We start from the raw sequence: 11,872 nt of genomic DNA, 5'->3' as shown, positions 1-11,872 counted from the left end.
AAGTGGCGAAGAGAAAGAGAGAGAGAGAGGAGAGAGAAAGAGAAGGGGAGAGAGAAGAAGAAAGAGGAGAGAGAAAGAGAGAGAGGAGAGGGGAGATGGGAGAGAGAGAGAAAGCAGAGAGAGAGAATTAACTCTCCTTCTACCTCTATCTACCTGCTCCTCTCCCTCTACCTAGCTCTCACTATCTCTCTCTCTCTTCTCTGTTTCTTTCTCCTCTTCTCCTCACTCTCTTCTCCCTTGTCTCTACTCCTCTCTCTCACTCTCTCTCTCTCTCTCTCTCTGTTTCTCTTTCTCTCTCTCTCCCTCTCTCTCTCCCTGTCTCTCTCCCTCTCCCTCTCTCTCTCTCTGTTTCTCTTTCTCTCTCTCTCCCTCTCTCTCTCTCTCTCCCTCTCTCTCTCTCTCTCTCTCCCGTCGTCCGTGGACAGAGGTGTGTGACGGGGCTCTGGTGTCCGCTCTGCCGCCCTCCGCCTTCAGCAGCTCGTCCCAGCTGTCCAGCAGCCACGCGCCAGGCTTCGCCAGGCTCAACCGCAGAGAAGGTGAGGACGCCGGCTTCTCATCCGCTCAGACTGAGGCTTGGCTTCATGCTGTTGTTTCCAGGGAGGCGTAAGTGGAGGCGGAGCAGAGAGGAAGCAGTGAGCTCCTCTGCTCTGTCCTGCCTCAGCCTGTGGCCTTCATGGAAGTGATGCTGATGTTTGGTGAACCTTTCTGCAGGTCGCCCTGGAGCCTCTGAGACCCACTCTTTTACTACGTGTGTGACATTTGGCCAAGTGGTCGCACCGGTGGTGGGTTCCTGCAGGTCAGATACTTTAAAAGGGGTGAACACTAAATGTTGACCTGCGTGTCTGAAAGGGTTTTTAACTGTAATATACTGAATGTTGAAGGTCCCACAGGCCTGGATCTAATGATACAGATGAACTAGTGTCAGTGACTTTATGTTTGCAAGATGATCTGTCCAGGTTTGGCAGCAGATGAAACTCACTGTAATAGTTCTATTTAGCTTCATGTAAGAACCAACGACCCGGAGCCCCAGGTCCCAGGTCCCGGAGCCCCAGGTCCCGGAGCCCCAGGTCCCGGAGCCCCAGGTCCCGGAGCCCCAGGTCCCGGAGCCCCAGGTCCGAGGCCCAGCTGGAGCATGAACCTCCAGGCCTTGCTACATGACCTGCTCTCTGAGCGCCAGCAGCATCTGCCCTGAGTAATAATTAAACTAAACTAAATAATTCTCTGCAGTTTGACCCTTCTCCCCTCGGGGCAGCACTGAGCTGCAGTGAGCGTGAGTGCCTGGCTCAAGGACACACCTGATGCTGTAGTTCCTGTAGCTGCTCCAGGTTTCCTCACCAGGGCTGAGGCAGTGACGTAGTTGGGATCAGTTTGTGTCACATCCATGTTGTGCAGTGACCTTTAGCAGCATTGAAATGATTCCTGTGTCTCCTGTCCTGCTGCTGTCACAGCTGCCCATTAGCTTCTGTTGGATGCTGTTTCCCTGACATGTGAGCAGGCTGCAGCAATTAGCCTCCACGCTGAACTCTCATGCAAATGTCCCGAGGCCACTGTGGGTCTGGCATTTAGAGTCTGAGGGGCCGCTCCCCTCCATCCGTCTGCATCTAGTTTCCATTCTTAAATCTTGCTCCTCTCGGCTTCTGTCTGGATGCAGTGGCTCCTCACAGTCCTTATCCGTTTCCCACTACGCCAAAAGAATAAATGTGCTACAGTAGTAGTAGTGTGTTGATAGGAAATGCAGAGTCTGACTGTGTTGAGGTTTAATTGGAGCTGATTCCAACCTTCTGCTTCTGTGTCTCCACTGTTCTCAGACCCACGACGCCGTCAGGCCTCGTTCACCTCCGTCTCATAGACACAGTGAATGTGAGAAACGCTTGTTGACCTCGGGCCGTTGGCTGTGATCTCGTTTCCTCTGCTGCCTCATCTTTATGGCTGAAGGTCAGAGTGTCGGCGCCGTCCTGTTCCGCTGTCTCTGCGCTCGTCTCTCGTCAAATGCTGATTAGCTTTGGCCTTTAGGTCTGTGAAGATCAGGCTCCAGCAAACAGCACTAACAACACTAATGCCCCCCGGACCCACACTGCACCGTGAAACATCTTCACCTCAAGTTCTTCATGGGTGTCAACCCAGATGAACCCAAGTGTGTTCGGTCCCTGAATGCGTCCATCCGCCGTGTTCGTTCAGCGTCTGCACACTGACCCTGGTCAGGCGTTTGCTCAGTGGGACGTGTCAGCAGCGTCCCTCCACCTGCTGGTTGAGCTGCGCCTCCGTTTTGGCCTGACGAGGCAATTACCTACGTGCACGTGTGTGGGTCTGATGACGGTGGTTTTTCCTCCTCCTTCACAGCAGATTTTCACTTCTCCCCTTATGTTTTCATCCTCTCATCCCCTCATCCTCTCATCCTCCCATGCTCTCATTCTCTCATCCCCTCATGCTCTCATCCCCTCATCGTCTCATCCCCTCATCGTCTCATCCCCTCATGCTCTCATCCCCTCATCGTCTCATCCCCTCATGCTTTCATCCCCTCATCCCCCCATGCTCTCATCCTCTCATCCTCTCATCCCCTCATGCTCTCATCCTCCCATGCTCTCATCCTCTCATCCCCTCATGCTCTCATCCCCTCATCCTCTCATCCTCCCATGCTCTCATCCTCTCATCCTCCCATGCTCTCATCCTCTCATCCTCCCATGCTCTCATCCTCTCATCCCCTCATGCTCTCATCCCCTCATCCTCTCATCCTCTCATCCTCTCATCCCCTCATCCTCTCATCCCCTCATCCTCTCACCCCCTCATCCCCTCATGCAGGTGCTGGAGGCTGGTCCCCCCTCTCCTCCGACCGGAGCCAGTGGCTGCAGGTGGACCTGGGCGGACGCACCAGGGTGTGTGCGGTGTCCACGCAGGGCCGCTACGGCAGCTCTGATTGGCTCACGTCGTACCTGCTGATGTTCAGCGACGCCGGACACAACTGGAAGCAGTACAGGCAGGAGGACAGCACGGGGGTGAGTGGAGCTGTGAGGCCTCAGCCTCACCTCTGTCCTCCAGTCGCAGCGTTTCTGGAAGCTGGTGGGGGCTGCTCCATGAAGGGAAACGCTCACGCGTGGCTCCTCTGAGGGGTCGTCATGAGCAGGTTCTCACCCGTGAGACAACAGGATTTACCTCCTGCTGCTTCGCGGTGGAGCTGATTGCCTGACGAAGCCTCAGAGTCGACCCAGCAGCTCTGAGGACCACGGACGCTCCTCTGATCATTGGAGGATCAGCCATGTTCTCAGCTGCTCCTCCTGTTTCCTGAAGCCTGTTTCTGCTGGGACATGAAGCGGTCCATCTTTCCTCGCTTCTTCGCCCAGATCTGTGTGTTTTCTCACTAGAGGCTCGAGGAGGAGGCCTCGCATCGACCCTGTCTTTTTTTTTGTCTATTTTTTTTTTTTGCTTTGTGGGTCAGAGTTAGACCATGTTCTGGTTTGTGCTAATGTTTTCCGTTCTGATTCATTTATTTATTGTTGCATTTATTGTCTTTCCTGCAGCTTCAATAAAAGCTCGTCTGAACTGAATGTGGTTTATTATGTTGATCATGGGCTCCGTAGTTGGAGCGTTTTGACGTCATCCTGCTCCAATCCTTTATGTCTGCAGAAGCTTTAACAGGTTCATTATGTGATGAGCCAGTTTCCTGCAGGTCGACTGACAACCAGACGCAGGAGATTGACCACACGCTGAGCCGGAGCCCGAAGGAAACAGAATCAGCGTCAGATACGAAAACAGTGAACGGACGTTAAAAAGATTCAGATAATCCGTGTTACACCACCTTCAGCTTCCGTCATCTCTTGATTTACTTGTTTTGCCTCTTCCTCTCTGTGTTGTGTTGTGGTGTTTCAGAATATTCTCACTCAGACTTTTCCTGTTTGTGCTTTTTGTGTTTTGAGGCTTTTCCAGGAAACACCAACGCCGACAGCGTGGTCCAGTTGAAGCTGCAGCAGCCGCTCATCGCTCGCTTCCTGCGCCTCATCCCTCTGGACTGGAACCCCAACGGCAGGATCGGCCTCCGGCTGGAGAGCTACGGCTGCCGTCACGGTGAGTCTGATGAACAGCACCCAGAGCGGCTCGCGTGGAACGAGGCTGATGCGATGGAGAGGAGCGTTTAAAGACGCACTGTTCCTTTGATCCCACTGACGTGATCCGCTCCCTGTGGAACGTCCTTGGTTCCTATTCAGACTAAATGGACTGTTTAGTGATGAGACGTCAGAACACGGAGCATAGACATGAAACCATTTCTGTTTCCTTTTGAACAGATCAGATATCGTTTATAGCATCGTCACAATGAACGAGCATCACACACAACACAAACCGGTGTCTGGTTATTTCACACGATGTTTTTGAGTCACACACCAGATTTTCTTATCTGTTTGACGGGCATCGACCACATCAGCGTTTTTCTATTAGATTCCAAAACAACAGATATGAAACTTATCAGCTCCTTTTACTTCGTGCTCTTTAATCTGCTGTCAGAGTTCAGAATGAACACAACTTTACTAAAATGACACTTACTTTATCTGCTTCACAAGCTCGATGGCGGCTTCAGTTCTTCGTTCCTCTGAGTAGAGACGTACGTTATTATTCAATGAGTCCATATAATAAGGTTGTGTAAAGCTGCAGCATCCTGTGAAGGTTCCTGAACGTCACCCTCTATGAGCCCTGCTTTAGCTGCTACTAATGAGCCTCTGTGACCAACGGGATGGTTCCCCTCCTGTGGTTCTAGTGGCTGGTTCCTCTTCTCAGCTTTAGTCCCGTAGATGATCTGTGGTTTCTCCTTTGTGCGGCGCTCACTGTGCTTCTGTGTTGTTGCCTGGACTGAACTGGTTCTAACGCTGCAGTAAATGTGTTCAGGCCCTTTGATCCATTAGTCTCATGCTTCTCAGTTGTACCAGTCGTTTGGATCAGTTACTGAGTAGAACCTGGTCTGGGGTGATTCTTTTTCGACTCTCTGTCCTCATTTATTCATGGTTTGACTAAACCCTTCTGCGTCTGTTGAACTTGCTGCAGGTCTCAGGAAAAAGATTAGCAGAAAGTCTGAAAAGATGGGTTTTGATAAATAGCCTCAAGAGGTTTGAAAGTATTTTTAAATCATTCAAGGATACAGTAGGTGCATTAGCATAATGTGTTTCTAAGCTGACATGACTCATCATAAACTACTGTAGTTTTCACAGTGAATCCAGTGTAATGAAGTGAAACATGCTGCCAGTTACTTCACATCACATTCTCAGGTTTATCAGATGATTCATGGTCTCTGACTGAGCGGTTCTGTCTGGCGTGAAGGACGGACCTCCTGTCCAGTGATAAACTGGACGAGTTGTCTGGAGTCAGACGATTACTGGTGCTTTTATATGTCAGCTCTGATAGAAGAGAAAGGAGTGATCTGGGCTGAGATGAAAAGGATCGGACAGTCTGAGTTCTCTGGAGGCGATTACAGACGACTTAAAGTGATGTTTTCAGCTGTACGCAAAGAGGAAGAGTCTGATCTTCAACCGGCTGCTCTGGAATCAGCAGGAAACACAGAGTACAATGCGGGTGTAGAGGCTGCGAGTGGTTCGAGGACTCGAAGCAGCAGAGTTCATTACAGGAACATTCACGCTGAGAAATGAGTTCAGCGGCAAAGAAAAGTGATGCTAAACTCAGCTGCAGCAGGTTTTAAGCAGCTCAGTGTCGCACGCACACAGCCTTGCAGTGCCTTTAAAAGTGGGGCCCCTCCATTGACCTAATGCACTCCCTCACCCTAACCATTACAACTAAAGGCAGACGTCCAACCTTTGCTCTAATCTGAACCAAACCTCAATTCTAACCTCAGCCCTAAAATCACATCTTGACCTTCGAAAAGGCCTTTAAAGTTGTGGGACCGAGCCAAAGGGCCCCACAAGTGACCACAGGGCCCCAAATCCTGTTTTAGTAGAGAAAAAAGGATTTGAGGCCCCACTCCAACGTAACCGCAAGGACACACACACACACACACACACACACATACATACATACATACATACACACACACGTCCCATCCTCTCACCGAGCCCCTTCTCTTGCAGCCTCTGACGTGTTGAGCCTCGGGACCGGCAGCAGCCTGGTGTTCTCGCCGGGTCCTGGACCGCGGCCGACGTCCGCAGACGTCGTCTCCCTGAGCTTTAAAACGCTGGGGAAGCGTGGGACTCTGCTGCGCGCAGACGGACGAGGAGGCCTGAGCCTCAGCCTGGAGCTGGACAGAGGGAAGCTCCAGCTGCTCGTCAGACAAGGTGCCACACGCCCACTCACACTCCACGGCCACGGCTCAGGAGCAGCGTCCTGTTTCCACACATCATCAGGGGCCCAGAGCTGGAAGTCGCTCTGAGCGCCTCTGCTGACGTGTCCTCTGCTGACGTGTCCTCTGCTGACGTGTCCTCTGCTGTAGGCCACAGCTCCAGCTTCTCCTTGGTTTCATCTTCTTCTGTTTTCCACGAGGCCGTCCCATCTTCCTCTGTCTCAGCATCCTTCATCTTCCTCTGTCTCAGCATCCTTCATCTTCCTCTGTCTCAGCATCCTTCATCTTCCTTCATCTTCCTCCGTCTCAGCATCCTTCATCTTCCTTCATCATCCTCCATCTCAGCATCCTTCATCTTCCTTCATCTTTCTCCGTCTCAGCATCCTTCATCTTCCTTCATCTGCCTCCATCTTCTTCCATCTCATCTTCCTTCATCTTTCTCCGTCTCAGCATCCTTCATCTTCCTTCATCTTCCTCCGTCTCAGCATCCTTCATCTTCCTTCATCATCCTCCATCTCAGCATCCCTCTTCACCCCCGTCCCATGTCCTGTCCTCCTCACTCAGACCAGAGCAGCTCCTTGTTGCTCTCTAAACGCGTCCAGACGCCTCTGGAGCGTCAGTCACCTTCAAACAAAGACCTTTAGTGGCTGTGACTGTTTTTGCTTTTACAGAGTGTGAGACGTATTAAGGCAACGTAAATGTAAACAAGCTTGGCGTCACGTCACACTCTGTCTCTCGACTCCCCACAGCGCTCACTCCTTCATTCCTCTGCTCTAAATAGATGACTTGGCTTCTTTAGCAGCGCTTTCATCGTTTGTGCTGCTCCTGACGCACACACCTTTGATTTTCTCCATTATTATTAGCGCCTTGCGTTATTTGGGACATGTCGACATGATTATTTCCCCTTTGTTTTACATAAAGGTCTTCTTTCTTTTCACATTTGTTTAAGCTTCAGTTTTCCTTCCCATCATTTGGATTCTTTCTGTCCCTTCAGTGTTTCAACATTTTTATTTTAGGTATTGTTTCATTCTTGTCAGCACAGAAACTCAGCAGAAGCAAAGAATAAATATACTGCATGTTTTAAAAAGGATCAATGATGTCCTAGTTCCTGTTTTAACACCAAACAGTGGTGGGATTAAAACTTGATGTGAGTTTCCTCCTCTCAACATTCTGCTCGGTTCGTTTGGGTTCAGTGGTTTCTTTTGTGACTGACGTCATGCATGTCCCTGTGAACTGATGCTGTTCAGTGGGTGAAGAGCGGCTGCTTCTGCGATGTATGCGGTCAAATGATGGCAGCGCAGGCCTCCCTCTTCTTTACAGACCCAGGTCTCAGCCGGCTCAGTTTGGACCTAACACATCTGCACCGAAAACCAAACAAGCCCCATTTGAGCAGGCTTCTTAACAGAACATCCAATAAAACCAGTACATTTTCTACCTGAATATTCTCACAGGAGTTCTGTGTTCTTGGGCCTGTACTGATGGGAACCGACTCTGATCCAGCAGCACCAGTGAACGGCAGCCAAACAGCACAGTTGTCTGAATGCTCCCGCCAGTGTTCATGGAGTCAAGTCCACACTTTATACTGTAATACCAGTTTAAGTAGCCGTTCCCAGTGCAGCACGTGGAGCAGCTTAGTATCACCATAATTCCATGACGATTGATCCGAGATCATCTCATCTTGTGAGATAGAGGCTCTGCCGCTGGTGACGTGTGTTTAAAGACCAGAGAGTAGAGGCTGATTCTCTTCCTGCGCTGAGTCCCAGTAAAGGGTCGACTGTGACTGAATGAACGTTAGCAGAACTTTGTGTCTGTCAGTCAGGAGATGAAGTTGTTTCCTCATCCACGTCATAAATCATCAAACAACAACAGCATCAGTCTCATCTCTCTGAACTTTCCCCTGAAGAGCATCTCATGCATTTTTAATCATCCACTAGTTTCACGTCTGTCTCTGTTCGCGGCTCAGATACAAAGTTTCTCTCTTCTTTGGGGAAGAGCTTTGGTTTTGGACCAGCTGATGCTCATCTATCATTAATGACGCCTCACTGGGTTTCCTCTACTCTATTCAGATTTGGCTTTATCACATATTTGGCTTCAATTCTCTGTAATTATTCAGATATTGAGTAGCTCCTGATGAGATGCGACCTCTCCGTGCTCCTCTCCACGGGAATCTGAGGAAAGTGTTGTGTTTAGATGCTGGTGAGTCGCTGTAGCTCTCCATGGATTTGCATTAGACCTTGACACAAGGTCAGAAAGTAGCAGAGAAGATCAGATCAGACAACGCGGTTCAAGGGAAGTGTGGGTCCTGGTGTTGGAACCGGGTCCAGTCCTCCGTCCTGCTCCTGCTCCTCCTCTACTCCTTCTCAGGCCTTTTCCTCCTCCTCTCCTCCAGACGGGGCCTCCTCCTCTGAAGCTCGGCAGCTCGCCTCTCTCGGCAGCCTGTTGGACGATCAGCAGTGGCACCACGTGTTGCTGGAGAGGCACGGAGTCCACCTGACCCTTAGCGTGGACAAGCACACGGAGCAGGTCCAGGTCCCTGCAGGGTTCAGCCTGTGGGACATGGAAGAGGTGCAGAGAAACGGCCTCCGACACCAGCACCTGCTCCAACATACAGCCGCTGCGTAGACGCTCTGAGTCACTTTGTCCTTTGTCTTCCCCAACAGCTGAGTGTGGGAGCAGGACAGAGCCCCGACCTGTTCCACGGCTGCCTGGAGAACCTGCTCTACAACCACCTCAACCTGATCCAACTGGCCAAACACGAGGACCCCCGGGTCGCTGCAGCGGTAAGGGCTTGAATCTGCTGAGGATGCACCTGCTGCAGCCTGTTGCACTCAATGCTAATGTTGCTCTGGACTTTAAAACTGAGGCAGAATCAAAAGTTGGACTTGTGCTGGGAAGTAAACGTTCAGGCTGAATTTGACCCCACGCAGTGTGCGCTGCCTCAGGAACATTCAGTGACTGCTTCACTGAGGCTTGGATCCTCCACAGCGACCAGAGAGCAGCGTGTGGCGCTGAGGCTGTGGATGTGTGCATGCAGATGTTGGCTGCTGGCTGCTGAATGAAGCTCAGAGGAGACGTGTTGTCTGTAAACGCTCCTTGGGTCCCAGTGAGAGAAAGGAGGCCGGACTCCATGAAGCCTGACCAGCTCCATGTAGAGCTTCAGGTCACGATGGGCCTGATGTTCTGTGGCCTGCTGTTGCAGCGGTCCTCACCCACAGACTAGTCTGCATTCATGGCTTTTTCTCCAGGAGACTGTGATGCGTTCACTGACTCCGGGCCCTGCAGCTGTTTCACGTTCATGTTATACACGAGCCTCTCCTGCTCTGTTCCCTCTCAGGGTAACGTGACCTTTTCTTGTGCTGAGCCTGTTTCCGTTGCCGTGACGTTCCCCGGCCCCCAGAGCTTCCTCCAGCTGCCGGGACCCTCGGCGCCTGCGTTGGACGGCTTCTCTGTGGGCTTCCAGTTCAGGACATGGAACAAGGCGGGTCTCCTGCTGACCTTTGACCTGCCTCAGCACCGCGGGACGGTCTGGCTGTGCCTGAGTGACGCCAGGCTTCTGCTCCGGGTTCAGAGGGACGGCAGTGCAGAGCTGGAGCTCAGTGCGGGTCGGTCCAACGTCGGCTGCTCTCTGATAAATGTCCTCACGTAATAAATGTCTCCACATGGCGATGCTCACTCACTGTCCGGCTCCAGGCTCGGTTCTGAACGACGGCCAGTGGCATTCAGTGGCGCTGACCTCCCGACCAGGACGACTGCGCGTGGCTGTGGATGGAGACGGAGGAGGAGCCGCTCACGCCAGCCCCTCGTTTCCTGTCACTGCAGCTCATCAGCTCTTCTTCGGTGGTAAGATGTGTGTTGGACACCAAAGAGAGGCCAACTTCAGCCGCCTCTGTTTTGCTGCATTCCAGGTGTAGATGACAGTGCAGTCCAATAATATGATAACGATGTTTAATGGGCCCATTTGCTCTGAACTGGCTGACTAAGCTGCACGGTGTGTTTTAATCAGCGCTGTGGGCTCCATTTGATCCCTGTAAGTGTAGAATTGCCTTTGCTCTGTGGCAAAGTGTGTTGAATAGTGCTGGTTATAGAATCTATGAAATCTAAGTGTCCTTCAGGAAGCATCCAGGAAGCAGCCGACAAAGCGAGTCGTCAGCTCTTAATAATAAAGACTCGTGTGCCTCATGGCTGCTGTTGTTTCCTGACTCGTGTCCTGTTCATCAGCTGACGGGCTCCTGTCCTTCCTCCCAGGCTGTCCTCCTCTTCCTCCTCCTCCTCCTCACCACAGCGCAGGCTGTAGGAACCCGTTCGGCATCTTCCAGGGCTGCATGCGTCTCCTCTCTGTGGACAACGAGGCGGTGGACCTGACCTTGGTGCAGCAAAGGCTGATGGGAAACTACAGCCAGCTGCAGATTGACATGTGTGGCATGATTGACAGGTCAGAACCACCAACCGGCTGCTCTATTTGGATGGAGCATTGGGTCAGCGCCTCCTTCCTGCTTCCGTTTGATCTTTCGTGAACAGTTCTTTACAGTAGCTTTGCTGCGTTCAGCAGGCGACTTATTGAACACACACCTCACACACGTGCTCCAAGTGCATAATGTGAATTTAATGCGTTGCTGTGAAGTGAGAACTAAGTGCTTATCAGCAGGACTCCGGCTTCGCTCCAGATCACAGTAATGTAGAGATAAATGTGGGGAACAACGGCCCAGCAGCTGCTGACTCTCAGCTTTTATCTGAATGAAAGGGAGGCTGCGCATTCTGTGCACTCATGGGTTTTCTCCTTCTGCCGGGCCTCAGCGCACGCACACAGTCACACACAGTCACATCCACAAACAAAGGCAGATAAGCCCATGCAGCGCTGCCAGAGTCTCGCTCCTCCTGGAGGAGCAGGCGGGAGGACACACCCGCACTCGTTCTGCTACTGAGGTGCTCAGGTTCGAACCCAGGGCTGTGATGAGTGCAGCTCCAGGCGGGTCCCGTCCTTGGACCAGAACCAGATAGTGGGCCGGTGTGTTGCCTTCTGCTGTCAGCTGCTCACATCGGTCATGTGACCCACAGAGCGGAGGCTCCTCCTCTGACTGGGACCTGCTTCCTGTGTGGACCACAGTTCATTGGTTACATGGACGGAGGCTGCTTCCACTGTTATTTATTCTCAGCGTAGGATTTATCTGCTTTCTGCTACTTTCTGATCCTCCACATGTTCAGATATTCAAATGCTGAGGAACAAACACAGTTGTCACAATCAAAATAATGTGTTTTTCATGACTCACCCTGATGGTTGCAGCTGATCCATTCTAACAGTCGTGGAATTCTGGAGCAGCTCAGGTCGACCTGCTGCTTCTGTTCTGCAGGAAGCTTTTCCATTTTATTCCAACTTAAGCAACATCAGAAGAAATAAATCTATAAAGCAATGGAAATATTCTTTTTATTTCTCAGGTGAAAGGTTTGAAAGGCTCCATTAAACATAAAGACAGCTTTTGTTTTTTGTGTTTACCCTAATGCAGCCGGCGATAATAGAAATGAAAGATGGGCCGTTTGATTTCCTCCTACGCTGGTGTTTAGAAGGCGCATCAATGGCCATTAAATAAATAACCTTGAAGAGCC

At 51.3% G+C, this 11,872-nt stretch overlaps 1 protein-coding gene across 10 annotated transcripts in view; it reads left to right on the top strand.

The window, feature by feature from the left end:
• The first annotated feature begins 744 nt into the window (after positions 1–744).
• LOC114844773 (contactin-associated protein-like 4) overlaps positions 745–11,872 on the top strand; it is a 30,519-nt gene continuing 19,391 nt past the window's right edge. For 8 of the 10 annotated variants that reach the window (XM_055503739.1, XM_055503738.1, XM_055503740.1 and 5 more), the window contains exons 1-9: positions 748–796; positions 2,800–2,993; positions 3,912–4,059; positions 6,063–6,266; positions 8,661–8,836; positions 8,932–9,051; positions 9,606–9,873; positions 9,962–10,111; positions 10,517–10,703. In XM_055503739.1, the coding sequence (XP_055359714.1) occupies positions 2,937–2,993; positions 3,912–4,059; positions 6,063–6,266; positions 8,661–8,836; positions 8,932–9,051; positions 9,606–9,873; positions 9,962–10,111; positions 10,517–10,703 (1,310 nt within the window). In that variant the 5' untranslated portion in view covers positions 748–796; positions 2,800–2,936. Of the gene's footprint in view, positions 797–2,799; positions 2,994–3,911; positions 4,060–6,062; positions 6,267–8,660; positions 8,837–8,931; positions 9,052–9,605; positions 9,874–9,961; positions 10,112–10,516; positions 10,704–11,872 lie in introns of all 10 variants that reach the window. The other 2 variants (XM_055503743.1, XM_055503745.1) reach the window with 2 other exon arrangements.

This window comes from Betta splendens, chromosome 17 (assembly GCF_900634795.4).
Source record: "Betta splendens chromosome 17, fBetSpl5.4, whole genome shotgun sequence".
Taxonomy (NCBI): domain Eukaryota; kingdom Metazoa; phylum Chordata; class Actinopteri; order Anabantiformes; family Osphronemidae; genus Betta; species Betta splendens.
Note: the sequence above shows the minus strand (reverse complement) of the source record. Positions and strands in the feature narration are given on the sequence as shown.